The 21,874-nt window shown below is 38.9% G+C and overlaps 1 protein-coding gene across 1 annotated transcript in view; it reads right to left on the bottom strand.

Moving 5' to 3' along the window:
• Window positions 1-20,176, bottom strand: part of MRC1 (mannose receptor C-type 1) — a gene marked incomplete at its 5' end in the record, with an annotated part of 96,315 nt that extends 76,139 nt beyond the window's left edge. The window contains 4 exons of the mRNA XM_021696744.1: window positions 1,966-2,079; window positions 11,035-11,199; window positions 15,489-15,662; window positions 19,771-20,176. Of these exons, the coding sequence (XP_021552419.1) occupies window positions 1,966-2,079; window positions 11,035-11,199; window positions 15,489-15,662; window positions 19,771-20,176 (859 nt within the window). The remainder of the gene's footprint in view (window positions 1-1,965; window positions 2,080-11,034; window positions 11,200-15,488; window positions 15,663-19,770) is intronic.
• Between the last annotated feature and the right edge of the window lie 1,698 nt (window positions 20,177-21,874).

Here is a 21,874-nt window from a genome sequence, read left to right on the forward strand (position 1 = left end):
TGTATTTTAATAGATGCATTACTTGGTAAGTACTCAGTTGAATGCTTAATCAAATGTTTCATGCAATAACAGCTTCTAATATTCCACAAGATTTCTGATTTTCATTTGAAGAAACTCTCATATTATTTCAGAAGTGATTTAACCTTGCACCTCTTACTTACTTCTCAGCAATTTGGTTTAATAAGGGAGGACATTTCTTTTCCTTTCTCATCAATATTCCAATTTCATTCCTCACATTCACTGAAGTTAACCCCCCAGTTTTCTCACTGAACTCTTGGAATGCAAGTAATTAAATATTACAATAATTACTCCAAAATTGCATAATAAATAAAGTGACTTGCCAAACGTGCAATAATTCAGCAGCAAAGAATAAACTTTAGTTCCTTTAAAAAATGATCATTATTATCTAATGATCTGATGGAGTCCAACTGGCATTCTCCAACTTAATCTGACTGAGTGAGTAAGCAGACAAATCAAATCCTCACTCATGAGAAGGACATCTTATATTCCCTTGTAGTAATGTTTAGTTTCCATTTGGCAGAGGAAACCAGAGCTGATTCTAGTGACAGCCCTGTAACTATGCATTGAAGGAATGCAGTGGAAGTGGAATTTCATAGTAAAAGCACATCAATTTAAGCTAAAATATATCCTCTAAAGTTTCCCTCTTGTGTTTTAGCATCTATTCTGAATATTCTTGCTTTCTTCCTTCCTTCCTTTCTTTCTTTATCCTTTCTCTCTCTTTCTTATTTTCAAAGCTTTCATTTCTTTAAATACCATAAATTAGTAACATAGAAAAGAGTTTAATTTCCTAAGCCAAATGCAAAAACCATTCAGTGGCTTTTAAGAAGGAAGTCAGACCATATGAAGAAACACTACATCAGTATTTGCTCATAGCAGAACTAGTAAATGAAAATGTGACCCATCCTTTTCCACACCCATGCAGACATTAGTAATCAATAATTATTGTACTCTTTGCTAATAAACCAACATTAGTATGGGGTGGGTTGGAAATGGGGGTGGGGAGTTCTGAATCACACTCTATAGAGTGCCTCAAGCAGCTTCTAATCGTTGGCATTTGTGAATAAGGTAAAAGTTTTTTGTCATCATTGGTCTTTTTGTTTTCTCTGAATAACTGCTGTATATGTGAAACACATTTATTATTTAGCCTCCTTTATGTTCTGTTACCTGTATGCTATGACAATGTAGACATAATTAGTTCAGAGCATTTTCTGTCCTCCAAAAAATTAGAAAGATGTTGAAGGCTTAATCATCCCCAACTGTATTTTTTTAAAATTAAACCACAAATTGCCAACAAAAGTACTAATGAATTATGATGCTAGCATGGAATATTATCATTTGTATTTAAAATACTATTTTAATCCAACTATATTAGATTAACAACAGGAGAAAATGATGTTAAGGTCATTATAACAATGATAAAAATATCGCAAATATCTCAGGGCTCAAGATAATGAGAAACTGTCCAGCCCCAAATAATTCATATTCACTTAAATTCATAGTTTGTGTATGTGTAAATATAAATAAATATATATAAAATCTTTGAATATACTATATAGCATTATACAGTATATATATCTCATAAGTATACATATTATGTATAAGCACTTTCAACTGGAACATTATAAAATTCAAAAAATTGATTTTGAATATAATAGCTAGCAAATCAAGGGTACTCAGAGAATATGTGCTTTAACAGAGTCCTGTATTGATTTGTGTGATAATCCTGCCGGACAAATCCCCAACCTGGGAAGCAGGTATAACCTTATGGTTTTAGTATATGCAAATCCAGTTGGCAGATTTCAAAGCAACGTGAGAAATGGACTATATTTGGTAAAGTCTCCCAATTCTTTTCTTTGAGCTCCCCATGCGAGATGATGAAGATCTTTATGGTATCCAGACAAATTAAAACTAGATGTATTTAGCCACAGACAAGCTGGACCCTACCTGGTAACCAGTTCAAATATCTGAATGGACTGCCACCACTCCATTGCCATCCACTGTTGAAACTCAGGCTGTTAAGACCAATCCAGAGTCCTGAGGTCAAGGAACTGGTTAATCCTATGGAACAAAAGCAAAAACAAACAAAAAAAAACGAAACTGACATTTGGAAAAGACAATAGAATCGAATTCAGAATTAAGTGGTTGGATCAAAATGTATAAGAGGGAAGTAATAAAAAAAACCATGCCTAACACTTCTTGGATTCTCTGGAGGTTAAGTACAACTACTACCTCCATTGGCAGATAAAGAAACAGCGGTGAGAGTCTAAGTAAGATTTTTAGTAAGATCTAGTAAGATTCTTGCTAAACTTCTAGCCCAGATATGACCAGGCTTCAACCCCATCATCTTGGAATATTCCTACTGGATGGTATCAGTGTGTTTTAATTTGGATAAGACTCTATCATCAAATAATATTTTTACTTACTTTTAGAGTACAAAAAGATTTTTTAAGATTTTATTTATTTGAGAGCGCACAAGTGAGCAGGGGGACGGGCAGAGAGAGAGGGACAAGCAGACTCCATGCTAAGCGCAGAGCCTGATGCCTGGCTCCATCACATGACCCTGAGACCATGACCTGAGCAGAAATCAAGAGTCAGACGCTTAACCAACTGAACCACCCAGGCACCCCTAGAGTACAAATAAGATTTATTATGGGGGCGCCTGGGTGGCTCAGATGGTTAAGCATCTGCCTTCAGTTCAGGTCATGATCCTAGCGTCCTGGGATCGAGCCCCGCATCGGGCTCCCTGCTCAGCGGGGAGCCTGCTTCTCCTTCTCCCTCTGCCTCTCTCCCTGCTCATGCTCTCTCTCTCTCTGTATCTCTGTGTCTCAAATGAATAAATAAAATCTTTAAAAAAAATTTATTATAAAAAAAATTCAAAGTTTTCTATCACAAAAAAGTTTAATAAACATTTCAATCTATCATTCTCACAAATTCTTACCTAACCTTACATTCCAGAACTTAGTCTAACAATTGTATTTCATGACATTTTTTAAAAATCAATTTTTCTTTTCATTAATATTTTGCTTAAAGTCAAAGCAAAATTCTTTGGCTAACATGAACAACACTTTGTTTAGGCACTTCATAAATCATAGTTACAATGTTTCAAACTCTCTGCGGTTAGGCGTGGGGGTTGGTGGAGGTTCATGTAGAATAAAAACACATGAGAGACCATGGACTCTGAGAAACAAACTGAGGGTTCTAGAGGGGAGGGGGGTGGGGGGATGGGTTAGCCTGGTGATGGGTATTAAAGAGGGCACGTACTGAATGGAGCACTGGGTGTTATATGCACACAATGAACCATGGAACACTACATCAAAAACTAATGATGTAATGTATGCTGATTAACATAATTAAATAATTAAATAAATAAACAAATAAATAAACAAGCCACAGGGACCTCAATCTTCCGATGTCAAACACTCTCATTTGTTGCTACCTATACTTTTAAAAAACCGCAGATTGTCTGTTCTTTCTACATTGTTTTTAGTTGATTAAAAAGAGGACCACAGGGGAAGGAAGGGAAAACTGAATGGGAAGAAATCAGAAAGGGAGACAAACCATGAGAGACCCTGCACTCCAGGAACAAAATTGAGGGTTACAGAAGGCAGGGGGTGGGGGGGGACGGGGTAACTGGGTGATGGGTATTAAGGAGGGCACGTGTGGTGATGAGCACTGGGCGTTATCTGCAGCTAATGAATCATTGAACACTACATCAAAAACTAATGATGTACTATATGCTGGCTAATTGAACATAATTTAAAAAAAGAGTTCATAAAAAATAAAACTATCCTTTGTCTTCAATAAAATACTAAATTTAAGTTGGTATTCTTGTCAATGCGAGAATTGCCACTTACTCTATTAGGAGCACTGTATGTATTCATTTAATCCTCACAAACTATGAAAGGTGTCTCGTGACATCAAAGCCCAGACTCTATAGTTCTCATGTTACCAACTGAGCTATCTCAAAGTCACTAATATTTTCCCCAATTTTTCATTAGCTCACGGATACACATATTCATGTCACCAATTCAAATGAATGGAGGCCCCAGTGACTCAGTGCCAAATAATCAGATCTCACATTTATTGCACCCACCTGCATTAAAGTGCAGATGATGGTCTTAGAGATCATGTGGCCTGAATGTTGCACTCCGTTTATTCAGCATCTGGCAGAGAGGCACTTGCAAAGGGTGGTCCAAATATCCACTTGAGGATATTGATTAGGTTGATATTGATTAAGTAGGTTGATACTTAATAATACTGGAATTACTTACTGAAAAGTAAACCCTATTGTGTGATTTCTTTAAATAAAGTAATAAAATAATAATGGGATGAAATTAAATACTGGAATGTAAAAATCAGTGAAAATTAATTCCGATTCACTCATTTTTGTAAATGTTCTAGAAAAAATGTTTGAGTTAGCACAGTTCTTACAGACAGGTACTTTCTGTACCTTGGGAGGTATCTAGTCCAATCTCTTCATTTTACAGAGGAAGAAACTAAAGACAGAGAGATTAAGAAACATGGGGAGAGGCAGAGGATCAGCAGATCAGGATTGAAACCCAGGGTTCAATGTGGTTTCTCCAGTGGATTCAATCCCTGTTTAAATTAATTTTGCCTGTGAGTTATTACCATAGTACCCTTTCTAGATAACTTTAAATGTTAGAGCACCTTTATATAAACAACAATGAATGAGACAGTTCTTTCTTTCTTTTTTCCTTTGCCAATAGATATTTTTTTTATTATGTTATGTTAATCCCCATACATTACATCATTAGTTTTTGATGTAGTGTTCCATGATTCATTGTTTGCGTATAACACCCAGTGCCCCATTCAGTACATGCCCTCTTTAATACCCATCACCAGGCTAACCCATCCCCCCCTCCCCCTCCCCTCTAGAACCCTCAGTTTGTTTTTCAGAGTCCATAGTCTCTCATGGTTCATCTCCCCCTCCGAATTCCCCCCCTTCATTTTACCCTTCCTACTATCTTTTTTTTTTTTTAACATATAATGTATTATTTGTTTCAGGGGTACAGGTCTGTGATTCAACAGTCACACAATTCACAGTGCTCACCATAGCACATACCCTCCCCAGTGAGACAGCTATTTCTGATACATGGCATTCCTCTCCAAACAATAGCCAGAACTCACTCCTAACACATGTGAAGACTCAGCTTTTCGTTCTCCGAAGTTGAAATCTTACCAAAAAACAGAAATGCTTATTGTAAACTCTACCAAGGAGATGAAATTATCAAAAGGGTAAGTCTTTGTATTTCTTTAGTCTTAAATTTCTGGGATGAGCATCACCAAGTATGACTGCATTCATTTGAAAAAATAATAATGTGATAAAAAATCATTCATATGAAATTAATTTTATAATTATCTTATCAATGGTTACCTTTTAGTTTATTATTTTTTACATATAGTTATTAAAAGTATGTGAGTACTGTATTATTACTTCAGTCACTTTAGGATAAATTAAAGAAATCAACTAAAAAGTTCTGTCCTATCTCATTTATGTAATAGGTAATTTATAATGTGTCAAGAGGAAACACTTGTCTACCAGTCTGTGCCTTAGAAATGTCATTCTGGGATCAGTATCATACTGACACTACATTTTACATTAGTAATTACTCTGTTAAATACTATTGAACACCGAATGATTTTTTTTCATAGATAATTTAAAGTTGGAGTCCCCTGAATAATAATCTCTATACTTACAGAGGGGTATACTAGAGAAAATGATGCTGAAAGTAGCATTTCACAAATGCTAAATATAGCTCTTCCCCCAGTTCAAATACTCTTGTATTTTAAAAAAAATTATTGGTTAAGAAAATAAGCATTTATAAGTTTTCAGAACTATAAGCAATTCACTGACTATAGGAAGAATTAAAGTAGATTTTTGTCAGAGATTGCTTAAATTACTGTGTTTGGCATAGCAAAGCAAAGATGATAGCTTCTTAAAGGACTTATCTATCCCCTGACATCCCGAGTCTGCCGTAGGTACTTCTAGGCTTGTTTTGAAGAACTGAATTAATAAATACTTCTTAAACCAGGGCCTAACACATAATCTGTGCCCAATAAATATAAGTTGTTATTAGTATTAGTAGTAGTAGTAGTACTCTATGTTGAATCAGAGTTGGCAAAAAGTAGGATTAGAAACAAAATTCAAATTTTATGTTAAATATATCATCACTTAAAGCAAATGAGCATCATCCACAAATTTCTTTCTCTACTGTGCTTTTGTAATGCATAGAGAGACCAAGAGTTGTTTTTTTTTTTAGCATTACCACACAAAATATCAATTCCACACGCTGAACTTTTCAATTCTTGATTTTTCTGCATGTATTATCTGAAACAGTTATGCACCTACTTTCGAACATACTTATAATAGAAGATGTACTCAGGTCCAACATTAGCCTTTGCTTTCACCTCTTCTGCATTGTGATCCAATTCATTTTCCAGCCAACACCAAAAACAATCAAGGTAGCAAGCCAACTTTCACTTCTTACATCTTATTTCAGTTCTCTAAATCCTAATCCTGCACATATGTAGTTATAACTCTGATTCAGGAACTGAGGATTAAATAGCTTCCCAACATTTTGGGGTAGAAACAGAAGTGAGATGATGCAATCATCGTGAATGATGTAAGAAGTTGCTGCTGGGCAGACACTAAGCCCTGCAGACAAGGGTGAATCAGATTGCAGGTTTAAGACTAAGTTCACCAGAACAAGGAGCAGCTGACACCTAAATTAAGGGTTCTCTTTAGTGCTTTGGGGACCACCAGTGAGTGGTTGGGACCCAGGCAGAATGAAATAGAAAGACAGTGCTCAGTTCCAATCCAACTATTTTCTGAACAGGAGGCATGAGGCAAGTTTCTAGGTTCTCCCTGTTATTTCATCTATAAAGCGGAGACAATAGTATTCATTTAGGAGGTTGGTGTGAGCTTTAGAAACAAAGCCCAGTGTCTGGCACACAGCAGCTGATCAACAAATGACAGCTAAATGGATCCGGGTCATAAAAACAGTTTACACCTTTTTTAAAAAATTAATTAATTAATTATTTTTGATGTAGTGTTCCATGATTCATTGTTCGCGTATAACACCCAGTGCTCCATTCAATGTGTGCCCTCCTTAATACCCATCACCAGGCTAACCCATCCCTCCGCCCCCCTCCCCTCTAGAACCCTCAGTTTGTTTCTCAGAGTCCATAGTCTCTCATGGTTCGTCTCCCCCTCCGATTTCCCCCCCTTCATTTCTCCCTTCCTACTATCTTCTTTTTTTTTTTTTAACATATAATGTATTATTTGTTTCAGAGGTACAGGTCTGTGATTCAACAGTCTTACACAATTCACAGCGCTCACCATAGCACATACCCTCCCCAATGTCTGTCACCCAGCCACCCCATCCCTCCCACCCCCCACCACTCCAGCAACCCTCAGTTTGTTTCCTGAGATTAACAACTCCTTATATCAGTGAGATCATATGATACATGTCTTTCTCTGATTGACTAATTTCGCTAAAAAAATATTTACACTGCTCACAATCCTCATATAGAATAAATCTTATTTTAAAAGGATAACTATTTATGGGTATGTATTTTTTATTTTAGTGGCATATTTCCCCAAAGGGAGTATAGATCACAATCCTTCACTCACACCATTATTTTCTAGATTCTTCCCCACTACATCCCAATAAATCCTGAAAGTCATGAATATCTTCCTTCCAAAAACCAAAGTTCTGTTTCACTTTATGAAGTCCCCCTTTAGGCTTTTTTTCCCCCCCAAAGCATGATATTTTTGACTTAAAGACAAGCAGGAAATACTACAAATCTCATTAGTGAAATCATTCTTGTCCAGATTTCAGTTAAAATTTGCTGACTAAAATTCCGGAAGGTTGGATAAGACTCAAAGACGTATCTGAGGGGCACTGGGCCGCGGAATCTCTTAGTGCTTGTCTATGCTCCTGAGGGACACAGTCATAGCACTGGCTGATTAGGAAAGCATTTTCTGCAGCTGGAGCTGGAGCTGCTGTTCCACCAGCATCACCCCTTTCCTCCAGGCAGCTGCCGAAGGCAGGTAAAAAGTAACCTGTGTTCTGTCCTGTGGCTTCCAGAAAGCCAGAAAACAAGTAAAACTCAGAAGAGTCAAGAGAATACAACCCATAAACAGATTCCCTTAAAAAAAAAAAAAAGCCAACTGAAGCCATTTCAACTTTTTTTTAAGTTTTTATTTTAATTCCATATATCGCCCTCTGCTCATCGCCACAAATGCCCTCCTTAACCCCCATCACCTATTTCCCCCAGCCCCCCACTCTCCTCCCCTCCAGTGACCAACAACACTGCTCTCTGTAGTTAAAGTCTGTTTCTTGGCTTGTCTCTCTCTCTCTTTTTTTTCCTTTGCCTTTTGCTCGTTCGTTTTGTTTCTCAGATTCCACATATGAGTGAAATCCTATGATATTCATCTTCCTCTCACTGACTTAGAAACCACCTCAACTTTGACAGAGTTTTCTCTCACCCATGTCAGCATCCACAGAAAAGACCCGGGTTGTCCTAAGTCATCTTTTCTCTTCCTTGGTCATCTACGTGAATTTAGTTTTGTCTCTTTCCATGCTTTCTGTCCTTATTTTTAGACATTGTTATAAATATTAATCACTCTGATACTATGCCCCAATACTAGGAAGGCCCCCCCAGACCAACACAAAACAGAATAATTGAGCAGACTTGAGGCATAATTCCTTCTCTGAGTTTATGAATACACAGTGAGGTCAGATTGCTTTTCTCCTGTCAGTCTTGGTAACAATAATGGAAAGAAAATGGTCAACTGCTGCCTCTACTGAAAGGAGACCATTAATAAATGTTAAACTTGGCACCCAACTATTGCAAGAAAGATTTCATTACAGTGGAGCAGTTCGTGCTTTGGTCCTCAGGGAGGGAGGAAGAATAGAAAAATGCATTTCACAAGGTTGTGCTGAATAAATGTGTGTTACTTCTTTTCTCCAAAAAGACATTGCAATAAACATCTGCAAATTCAATTAAAAATAATAATAACTTACAGGAGAAACATGGTCTGGTTAATAAAGAGTATCACCCAAAAAGAGAAAAAGAGGCCAAGGTGGGGACATGCTCTATCCATCGTATTGGTTCACACACTCTCCCCTTTAACAGATGAAGTCACTGAGGCTCAGATGCTTCCCAGCATCAAAGAGCTGAGACCCAGGCAGTGTGGCTCCAGGGTTGACTCCCTTTACTTCTGCACTCTGCTGCCTGGGGTCTAGTCGATTGGAATGTGTAGGCAGCGCTGATGCTGCAGGTGCTAACATGGTGCTCCCTCAACCACTTGCCCCAGAAGCACCTGGAAGGTGGACAATATGCAGCTTCCTGGGCCCCATGTCACCTCTACTGATCCAGCATCTCTCGAGTTTGTGCCCACGCATCTTCATTTTAACAAAGCTCCCCAGTGATTAATAAGCACCTTCACATTGAAGAACCACGGCACTGTCTTCTTGCCATAAACTGACCACCTGTCCACACATGAGGCTGAATTTCTAAATAATTCTTTTCATTGGGCTCCACCATCATTTGTCAGTCAGCAAACATTCGTTGAGACTCTCTTCCTTGGAAGGTTCCATGTGAATCTCTTTGGGGGTTGGGGAGCATAAATACTCATAAGACATTCCCGATTTTCAGCCATTTGCCCCTATAATCCATTCTCCACACAGCCTTCCATTTGCTTTGTTCATGGTACTTACTAAAATTTGTATTTATCTGTTTGTTTTCTTGTGTATGTCTGTTTTCCCCACTGGACTTTAAGCTCCTTGTAGACAGGACAGGACTGGCTTTGGTCACCATTGTGTCCCTAGGACCTAGCACAATACCTCACACACATATACCAGCCACCATGTTGAATGAATGAATGAATGAATGAACAAAAAATAACAAATGAATGCATTTCTAGTCTTGTAGGGGAAGTGGGACATAAATGTATGTAGCTATTATAAAGGTAGTAAACAAATAAGAGAAATGCAGATAGAAATGGTTAAGATTGCACTTCAGCTGTATGAAATTTTGGGAATTCCAGGTACAAGGAATGGCATGGGAGAAAGTATTAGATAAAGATGAAAAAGCCAAAACTCTTCTGTTAAGATTGCAAAATGCATGAAGGGGAATAGCATTCAGGGAACAGACAACAGCCTCTGAATGCCAGGCAAAGGTGTTTTCTTAATTATTTGATAGGAAATAAGCCACTAAGGGTTTTTGAACATGGTAAGTCATAGGATCAGAGCTCTATTAATCTGGTAGCAGCGTCAGGGTGAACTGGAGGAAGGGAATTCTGGAACAGGGGCCTGAGGATGCTTTTTCTCCCTGCTCATTTCTGCTCCTAATCTCTGTTTCCCAAGTATGGATCTCAGAAGCTACAACAAATACTTTCATCTCAAGCAAACATTCGTTCTTTCCATCTTCACAAGCCTACGAGAACAAATGCTTAAAAAGCAAACACGTCATGGAAAGAATACCAATTAGTCCTGAAATCCTGTACAGCCTGGGAGTTTGAGAGACAGGAAGCCAAAAGGACGTGGTTTCTGAGCTGCTCTTGACTCGCCCCTGCTCGTGGTAAGAGCTTTTACTTCCTTTTCTCCTTTTTGACTTCCGTGATGCTGATGCAAAAACTTTGGCTTCAGGTTAGACCTGTAATACCTGACTGTCATGGTCCCCTTGCCGTGTCCAAGAACATCACCTACGGATTGTGACATTTTCTACTCTGAGCCCAGATCAAGTCTCAGAATCCTTCTGGAGACTGTTACAACTGATGGAAGAAAGCTGGCTCCTGAGACAAAACCTATTTGCCATTCAGGGGCACATTCCCACCCCACCGCCCCACCCTTTGTAACATCTGTTCAGGACTGACTCTATCCTGATGTCTATAATCACATGTGCCATCTGCTTCTAAGCTAAACTAAACAGAAATAAAATCATCACAATCTTACTTACAACTTTCTTTTCTTTTCCCGTCATTACCTGTCAGGTACGTTTGCTCGTGAATCTCCGTGATACTCAAGAGTTCAGCACTCTGTTGCTGGCAGCTTCTCCTCGCCTGGTGCCAAGTTAAAGCAGATTTGGAGTTTATCTGGTAGGAAATGCCAGTCAGCGGGTCTTTATTCCATAAGCTTTCACTGCCCTCGACTATAAAAGAAGTCAAATGCGATTGGCTACGTTAGGCATAGAAGAGACTTTCAGGGAAAAATATTTCTTAAACGATTCTAGTAGCATTTCTGCCTGAAGTGTATTTGTTTTCTTTTCTTTTCTTTTACTTATTTTTGAAGTGCCTATGAGATTTTCTTCGCTCTTCTGATGAAGAGGGGGAGTTTTCAAAAGATCGACTGGCATCTCATTCTTTTCACATGCCTAAGAAAGGAAAGAGAGGCATTGTCTCCCTACTTTTGTGTTGGGATGTTTGGGATCAATTGAGTTGGGAAGTGAGGCAAATGCAAATACTAAGAATAGGGATGTCAGCCCAAATTCCTTAATCTAGAAAAAAATATAGGGTAAAGAGGATGTATAAATCTTCTCTCAATAAGCGGATATTTTGCCTGCACATTCTAGTTGGGTCTTTTTAGACCAAAGGCATGGGCGTTAGAAGGCAAAGTCATGGACTCTACCACCAACCAGGCTAACCCGGACCTACATCCAGGCACCGTCACTCACTACTGCTTTGTTCTTAGTTCTTAAGCCTCATTTTCCCACCTCTAGGATGTATTAAATCTGTGTGGCCCTAGGCAATCGAAGAAGCTGATTGTTAGTTTTTCTTCCTTCAGAGTAAAAAATAATTCTTTGAGCTTATTTTTGCCTTTGCTATTTTATGATTCCCAATACACTCTATAAACTTAGTTATACCTTATGAAAGGCCAATAGTATTGACGGATAAATATTATTTATAGTGTGTTCCCTATAAGGTGTTTGGGAAATGAGTCAACAAATCAAGTATTTCTGTGTGCTTTGTGTTATAAAAATGTCCCTTTTCTCTTTTTAACAATATAAAATTCTACCTACAAATCCTAGGGAGCAATAATTTCTTCACTTACTTGTGAAGAAAAGAAGGAATCATGTAACTGCTCAGATTTTCTGATAAGTGTTCAACTTGCCAAGAAGTTGGCCAGTTTCCCGTAAGCATATAACCTATGGCATGAACCTTTGTATGTGACCTTTTTCATCACACACCACATACTATGATATGAAACTTGTGGTTCCATGGCACATCAAAGAGGAAAAAATAAATCAAAATTCCATTCAGGCAACAACATAGAAATTTCTAAGATGTTTTCATTATAAAATTGCTATATATTTACATAAAAATAAATTTGAATTGGTATAATGTTCAATTTAAATGATCGTGATCTGAGATCTTACTAGTTCCATATCCAAAAGGATTCTTCTCCACATTAAGTGAGATCACTCAAATGAGACTGATTTGAGGGCTATTTGAAGATGGAGATGTTTTAAATACATATTTTTAGGAATTTGGAGGTCTAATATGATAGAAAATGTGAGACACAGACACACACAAAAAAGGGGGGAGGGTTATTTTTTTGCCCAGGAATGGAGGAGAGGGATATACATGACCAAAGAAGGAAATGCTATTTGACTCTTCTCTTCATTTAAAGAAAGTATATTTTGCACTTTAGATCAAGGAATTAAAATCGATTTCTCAATGAATGTATAGGTTTGCTATCTCTACACCTCCCTGGATTGTTCAAATTCCTGCAGTAAACCAGCATAACTAATGTGGAAAGCTAAAGTTGCAAGCTATGGAGAACTGAGAGAAAGGGTCTTTTCCTTTTCCTGTTCTCATGATACTTCAAAATAAATGTCTAAACAGAAGGAAAACATTACAATAAACAATGCAAAGGACAATGAAGAGTGAAATTATTAAAATGTCACTAGGTCAATAACTGGTAGCTCATCTTCCTGTATTAAGCCTGCTAGTTTAAGGCTAATATAAAATAGTGTTCTTTTGAAAGGAACACAAAGTAAGGAAAATGAAGTAGATTGGGAAATCACAAAGCCCTTTAAGAAAGGCATAAAATGTATAAAATGTGCTTTAAATTTTTAATGCACGTTGAAATCAAACAACTTTTTATTCCCCATAGTTATTTTACTTTTACATTTAACTATGTATATATATAGCTAAATTATATATATTTAAATTTATATACATATATATATATACACTATATATAGTATATAGGCTTTGAAGACATAAATTAGAAGTTATAAGACTAAAAGGTTATTTAAGAGAATACTCAGGATCCCAAGGTTGTGAGATTTTTTTTTTGTGGGTTTTTTTTGTGTGTGTGATTAGTGACTAGCCATTTGTCTTCCATTTAATGATTGATTAAATCACACATATATCCAACAACTCCTTCATCAATACCACTTAAGTGCAAGATGCTATAGTTAGACCCACGAAATCCACACCCCCAAGAAACTCCATAATAACAGATTTAGAAAATACAATTCCTACTAAGTAAAGGTGAAAGACACTCCTCAATCATTGGAAAATAAGTATTGCTTCATCTTAAGGGAAAAAAAATAGCTCGATTCTGACAAAAAGACATCTAATATAGTGGTCAGACCTCTATAAACCTTTCACAGGAATCAGACCTTTAAGAGTTGTTATAAGAGAGGCAAATATAATTATTTCACCCAAGAACAGGAGAGCAATGTCGCCATGAATGGGAAGACTGTTTTTGTAGATATTCACCCAGAACATAGGAACAGCACACAGAACAGAATTACAATAATATATGGAGCTGAATAATCAAATTTATTTTAAGTGGGATTATAAATCAAAAGAGAAATAAGTATAATTCTTAGACTTTGGGATTTACTTCAAGACACTAAAATATTTTTGTGAATTATTTCACAATAATGCTTGGAATAATGTGATTGTGTGTGGATGTGTGGTCCCCAAAATTCAGTTGTAAGCAACGCTATTACAATTCAGGTGGCCTTGCAACCATCCCAGACTTCATCTGCACCCAGATTCTCCCCCCGCACCCACCCCTCTGCAGGTCAGCAGGAGAAAGAGTTCTGAGTAATAGCACAAAACGGGAGCTGCTGTGATCCGTAGTCTGAAGGGCAAGTGGTCAGGGAGCAAGAAATTAGGGGGTAGAAAGGGAAGGGCATAGCTGGCCACAGACTGAGAATGTGGGGTAACAGGGAAAGTGAAAGGACCCCTCCCTTGCCTCCTTCTTCAGTCCCAGCCTGCCTCCCAAGGCTGATGCCCTCCTCCACCCACCCCTCCACCGCACCCAAACCTGCTATACCGTTTCTCTACAGATTTTTTTTTTAAGATTTTATTTATTTGAGAGAGAGAATGAGCAAGTAAGAGCATGAGCAGGGGGAGAGGCAGAGGGCACAGCAGGCTCACCGCTGAGCAGGGAGCCCAACGTTGGCTCCATCCCAGGACCCTGGGATCATGACCTGAGCCGAACGAAGGCAGATGCTTAACCGACTGAGCCACTCAGGTGTCCCTCTTTACAGATTCTTTTTTTTTTTAAAGATTTTATTTATTTATTTGAGAGAGAGAGAATGAGAAACAGAGAGCCTGATACGGAGGAGGGTCAGAGGGAGAAGCAGACTCCCCGCCAAGCAGGGAGCCCGATGCGGGACTTGATCCTGGGACTCCAGGATCATGACCTGAGCCGAAGGCAGTCGCTTAACCAACTGAGCCACCCAGGCGCCCTCTTTACAGATTCTTGAGTGTGGAAAGAACACAGGAGAATTCTTCTGTTCTGCCTGCTTCCCATCAGTATCATGAAAAGCCACTTATTTTGTTATTACTGCAATAATATGTTTTCATTTTAAAAATCCCTTCAAGCATAAAAATAATCCACTTCCATTTGATTCAGAGCTATGTTAAATTAAATGATATCATTCTTAAATTAAATTCACTATCATTACTATTCATTACTATCACTCTCAGAAAAAGGAACCCTTTTCATTACTTTGGCAAAAAGTCAGGAGCTCCTCCCATCTCTTTTGTTGTATCAAACCACATGTCTATGGCATTGTTTAAGTTTTATTTTTGATCTATGGACCTATGGTTTAATAAAGGTAAATCCCCGGGGGGGGGGGGTATTCAGTATATATTGTATCATATGCAGTATAATTTGCCCTACAGTCTTAGCAGTAAAACCTGAAGGTAAGAAACAGTTGGTGGAAATAAAGGGGTCATGTGATGCAGCCCAGGGCTGAGCGTCAGATCTGTGTCTGGTCTTCAGCCAATATGGATCACCTTCTCCGTTGCAAAGTGGGGACAATGACATCTGCACAGGGTTGTGGTGGAGTGTGACAAGTTAATAAATGGGAAATAACTTTGAGGGGGAAAACGGCCTCAATAAACACACGGTATTATCGCCACGGTGCTGTACTAAATGTAGCAAACCCTTCTCGGTGACCACACTACTTACATTTCAAGGGACAATATCCAAATAGCTTGTCCGCGTCATAGTCTGCTGTGGTCCCACACCAGAGCCATCCATCTGATCGCCCAGCACTTGTACAATCTGCATACCACTTGTTTTCAAACTTGAATGGAAAGGCGCACGTTGCCCCGTTGGCATTGCCCAGCAGCGTGTACATGTCTAGAAGAGACATATTGATTGCACTTAGAATGTCAGTCAATCTTCTGGTCGGTGGCTTTCCATTAAATAAGAAGGATGTCGAAAGAATGGAGTCTTACTCTTCTGACCACATTTGAGGTCCCCACACGGGGAATTCTTTTCTCTTTCCTTTCTCTCTCTACCCCCGTCTTTTGCTGAGTATACACAGCAGTCTCTGTTAGGAACAACTCTAGTGCCACCTCATTTCTGCTCTTTTAGGACAGATTTTCCTCTTTCCTCGTGTGAGGGAAAAGTAGTCAGTTCTACTAATACCCGCCTTGACTTCTGCATTTCCCCCGAAACAGAGAAGAGGCAATTCTTCCTCTTTCTTGGAATTACAGAATGATTGAATCTCTAGAATGAAAAATAGCATTACCGCTGTGTGACTCAAACATGTAGCCAAAAGTTTAGTCCCCTCCTACCACTTCCTGTCAAGCCAGCCTCTACTGGAGTCCCTCCACAATGACAATGAGAAAGGGTCAGAATTTGGACATAATCCTCTAATCCACATCATGGAAAGGAAGCACTCAAAGCCATTGGATACCATTGACAATCAATATTTGTCTTTCTTAAAACTGAATTCAGACAGAGCAAAATGAGAAGCTCTGGGTTTACCTAGAAGAGAAAATTGAAACAAATAAAAAATCATCATTGACTATGGTTTGGCTTAAGCCAAAGAATTAGAGAGGCTCATATCTCCGCTGACAACCACACCACTCCCTTAACCACATCCTCCAAAATGTTTAGTGTCTCTGTCTCTGTAGGGACATGCCTGGGGAAACAATAACCTTCTATAGGGAAGTATTTTGCCTCTTACCACCAGCTGATATTCAGAATTTGTCCTAGATAAAAATACTCTTTCCTTAGTTAAATTTTGTAGATTCTGTGACTTTAAAAAGTCCCTAAACGACACCTCAAAATCCAATTTAGACAATATAAAGTTTGTAAAACATATAGCACAATACCTAACATATATTAAAATCATAATGCACGTTAAGTTCCTTACCCTTTCCTTTCTCTTTCCTCACTGTACTTACCAATCCTCCTGACAAGCTAGGCTTATTTTCATTTACTGCAAAATTACTTTTTCATTGATTAGCTAGTTGTTAGGAACTTCAAAATGCAATTCTAGCTTTTGTCCCATTACGTTACAGAACCGGTTTCCCAAATTATATATTGTATAAGGAACATGCTGGATTTAGATATAATTATGCCACTCTTAATCACTGGGGTTTCTGTTCCTTCATATGAAGAAAACCTATTAAGACCACCTCAGGGCTAGTTATACTGTTCATTAAATTAGCCAAGAAATTTTCAGTGCTGGATTTATAGTTCTCAGTCAGAAATGGCCTTTTTAGGAGTAACCCGATTTATTTAACAAAGCCCTGATGAGGCCAAAAGAACCAAGTTCCATTCCAGCGACTTTACTGACAAGTCATGTAACTGCAGTCGATTGTTCTTCCTCTGTGGTCCAAACTCTCAGACAACACTCAGATGCTTCTAAGTCTACAATTCTGATTCTAGTAGTATTCTAAAATAATCCCTGGCCCCGGCCAGTTGTCTTCCTCAAGTTTTCTTTAGAGAGACAGACTCTACATAGACCCTCTCTACATTGTCTTCTGATCGAATGTGTAATCCAATGAGTAGATTCCAAGATCACTCTGAAGGGCTAGATCTTCAAGCAGGAAAATCTTAAGTACTGAGAGAGACTTGGGGAGCAGGCAAAATATGGTCAATGGACCAGCTTCATCCAACTACCCAAGTGCTCATAGAAATAACTCAATAGATTCTTAGAACTTTCCCCCCTTCCCCCATGTCCCAATTTAGCTTCTAGGTGGGAGGGGAACTTTGGTATCTTCACTTTTAACAAGCTTTCCTGGTGATCCTTAAACATATTACAGTTTGAGAACCGCTATCCTAAACCCTATGCATATTCTTCTCAAATAAGCGGGAAAACACAAAGGGTGGTGGGGATTAGGGATGGGGTCTATGTAACTTCAGTGATGTATTTTTAAATAAAATAAGAAGTCCAATGTCTTAGCACCAATCTTCCTTGTTTTGAATCCCTCAATTGGGACTACTGTCCCACCTGTGGAATTTGACTCAGTCAAGTTTGGTTCACTCTTTTCCTGCTAAAGTTTTCCATCAAGTTTCTCCTGAAAGGTTACTCTACTTAGGCTGCCTCGCCTATAACTTCTAAATCTTCATTATGTTCAATAAATGCCTCAAAATAGCCTCTTTCTGAACTCTTCATCTCACTCTTCAATGCGTACTATTCCTCCTCTTCATAATGAAGGAAAATGGAAAGCTGACAAATTATGGCCTCACAAAGATCTAAACTCCCAAGCTCTGATTAGCTATGACAACTAGGTTCAACCAAACTTTGTAGCCTCAGTAACATAGTAATTTTGGAAACAGGTAATCTCTTATCCCAAATGGCAGTCTCTTCCTCTGACCTTGAGGTTGTTCTTGATAACACTTCCAAATGACTAAGTGTCCAAACCTGGAATGTGGTTATAACATCATCTGACACAAGGAGGCTTTGTAAAAGGCTTCAAGTTCTGTTTTGTTTGTGTTGTCTCTGCGCAGCCACCAGAGAATGAAATTTGGCCAAGATAAGAGAAAACTAAATACTCTGGTTTTATTTAACCTTCTAGAGCTTATGGAACCAACTTCATATAAAATTATTTTCTGCTCCACAGGTGCAACCACTTTCTAAAATAGCTGACTATGTTGCATGTTAATTTACAGGCCAATTTCTTAGCTTTTCTAATCTTCTGATTATTATACTTTTTTTTTAAAGATTTTATTTATTTATTTACTTGACAGAGAGATAGAGAGAGAGCACAAGTAGGCAGAGAGAGAGGGAGAAGCAGACTCTCCACTGAGCAGGGAGCCCTAGGCGGGGCTCGATCCCAGGAACCTGGGATCATGACCTGAGCCGAAGGCAGCCGCTCAACCGACTGAGCCACCCAGGTGCCCCTCTTTTTTTTTTTTTTTTTAACGATTTTATTTATTTATTTGACAGAGAGACACAGCGAGAGAGGGAATACAAGCAGGGGGAGTGGGAGAGGGAGAAGCAGGCTTCCTGCCTAGCAGGGAGCCCGATGCGGGGCTAGATCCCAGGACCCTGGGATCATGATCCGAGCTGAAGGCAGACGCTTAACGACTAAGCCACCCAGGCGCTCCCTGATTATTATAGTCTTTTAATACCCATAAAGTGACAGAGAAACACTGAGAAACTTAAAAGATCATGGAATGCCAAGATTTCATTTTAGGCACTCTGAATTCATTTCTAAAAATTGTAATCCATAGGGGTGCCTGGGTGGCTCCGTCATTAAGCATCTGCCTTCGGCTCAGGTCATGGTCCCAGGGTCCTGGGATTGAGCCCCGCATCAGGCTCCCTGCTCTGCAAGAAGTCTGCTTCTCCCTCTCCCACTCCCCCTGCTTGTGTTCCTGCTCTCGCTATCTGTGTCAAAAAATAAATAAAATCTTTTTTTTTTTAAGATTTTATTTATTTATTTGAGAGAGAGAGAATGAGAGACAGAGAGCATGAGAGGGAGGGGGGTCAGAGGGAGAAGCAGACTCCCTGCTGAGCAGGGACCCCCGATGCGGGACTCGATCCCGGGACTCCAGAATCATGACCTGAGCCGAAGGCAGTCGCCCAACCAACTGAGCCACCCAGGAGCCCCAATAAAATCTTTTTAAAAAATAAAAAAAATAAAAAAAAAGAGGCCACAAGAATCTCAAAAAAATAAATAAATAAATAAAAATAAAAATTGTAATCCATAGTTTAAAAAAAAACTTTAGCAAAAGTTACACACACACACACACACGCGCGCACACACACACACACACACAAAGCAGTCATTCCATTAATTATAAACAGCTAAAATATCATTCAGGACTTTTTACTATACTTATTCACTGTCATTTTCTCATAGAACACAGAATAGTTTAAAACACAAACATAATCAATTAATAATTCTAGCACAGACTAAACAAGAATATGCTTATTTTCTTGAATTAGGTTCCAACTAAGAAGATGAGAAAAATTGGACAGAAAGTCAAGACATTCCATGCTTCTTACCTTCATAACCTCTAGAGCATAAATCATCTGTGGTTCCATAGATTTTCCATCTGCTCCATAAACCAGAACCCTTGTAGAGCATAATATTCTTTTCTTGTTTATTGCCATAGTTAAAAAATAAATCTTCTCCCTTGATCCCCAAAAGTGTGTCATTTTTGCACTCCCATTTCTGAAATTCGCTCTTTGGGTCACAGGCATATAGAGTGACAGCAACCCAATCCGTTTTTGATGGCACCCCCAAACATAATTTAAAAGCAACACTCATAATCCGGGATTCAGACACCCATCGGAATTTCTGCGCCTCATTGTCCTGGTTGCAAACTGCTGTTTGGACTGCACTGGGACTTAATGCTTCCACGCAGCGCTTGTGATCTTCATTATATATCAAAAATTGCTTAGTGTCTGTTTAAAAAAAAAAGAAAGAAACAAGAAAAGATGCTTAAGTGGATACATGTGACAAAGAATATTTTAGGTCAAAATTCCCAATGTTTCCATTTCCATAAAATTTATGATCCCAGGAGAAGGTGTGAAGGGGACTCTGGGCCAGCTCAGCTCCCTCTGTGAGGGGCTGGGGATGGTGGAGGGGGCAGTCCTTGAGGCTGGAGAGAGAGACTGGGGGAAAGGCCTCTCCTGGGAGAGCACACGGCCCCAGCACTGGCTGGAAATCCTCACAACATGCTAGTTCATTAGGGGGAGTATTACAAAAAGGCCTGCCTTAAATGCACACAAATTGCAGTGTAGCAAACATAAAAGGTAGAGAACAGAGAAAGAAATAATAACCATCTGAGAAAAGAAAATTTAGATATAAGGGATGCCTGGGTGGCTCAGAAGGTTAAATGTCTGCCTTCAGCTCAGGTCATGAGCCCAGGGTGCTGGGATCGAGCCCTGCATGGGGCTCCTTGCTCAGCGGGGAGTCAGCTTCTCCCTCTGCCTCTGCCGCTCCCCCTGCTTGTACTCTCACACTCTCTTGCTCTCTCTCTTTCTGGCAAATAAATAAATAAAATCTTAAAAAAAAAGAAAATTTATATATGAATACAATAAGCTGTAGAATTAAATATATGTGTACCCTGGAATAGAATTTTGAAGTCTGATTCATCCCTTCTCTCTTTGAGATAGAGGAAGCTCATATGTAATTATTCTAATTATAACATTAGCGAGTTTTTTTGTAACTTAAAAGATAATTTCATTTTAGGAAATTTTACCCTTATGTCCAGCAAATCTTTGAACTAAATGCTTTCCAAATAGCCCTGCTAGAGAAGTGTTTTATTTTGTTTTGTTTTGTTTTGTTTTGTTTTCCCTTGCAACAATAGATAACTTAGTAATGTAGCATCTAGAGCTAAGTTAGTATCTGTTATATAACTTTAACTTTCGGGGAGCCTGGGTGGCTCAGTCGTTAAGCATCTGCCTTTGGCTCAGGTCATGATCCCAGGGTCCTGGGATCGAGCCCCACATCGGGCTCCTTGGTCGGCGGGAAGCCTGCTTCTCCCTTTCCCACTCCCCTGCTTGTGTTCCCTCTCTCGCTGTGTCTTTCCCTGTCAAATAAATAAATAAAATCTTAAAAAAATAATTTTAACTTTCATTTTATTGGCATACTCAAGCTAGCTTTTGTATAACAAAAAGATACAAAAACGTACTTATAAGTGTAATAATTTGTCAAGTTTGCAGTAAAGGTTAAATAAATACAAGTTTTTATTTCATTTGAGGTAATACTTATGAGAATAACTACAAATAAAGTGTTGTTTTATTCTTTTTTTTTTTAAAGATTTTATTTATTTATTTGAGACAGAGAGAATGAGAGACAGAGAGCATGAGAGGGAGGAGGGTCAGAGGGAGAAGCAGACTCCCCGCCGAGCAGGGAGCCTGATGCGGGACTCGATCCCGGGACTCCAGGATCATGACCTGAGCCGAAGGCAGTCGCCCAACCAACTGAGGCACCCAGGTGCCCAAAGTGTTGTTTTATTCTTATAATTTGGGGCTGGTAATTTAAATAAATATGTGTAGATGGCTTATGGTACACAGTGGCTAGCTGGCAAAACTGAACTTCCTGAAGAAGAAGGAGAAGGAGAAGGAGAAGGAGAAGGAGAAGGAGAAGGAGAAGGAGAAG

Source organism: Neomonachus schauinslandi, chromosome 5 (assembly GCF_002201575.2).
Source record: "Neomonachus schauinslandi chromosome 5, ASM220157v2, whole genome shotgun sequence".
NCBI lineage: Eukaryota > Metazoa > Chordata > Mammalia > Carnivora > Phocidae > Neomonachus > Neomonachus schauinslandi.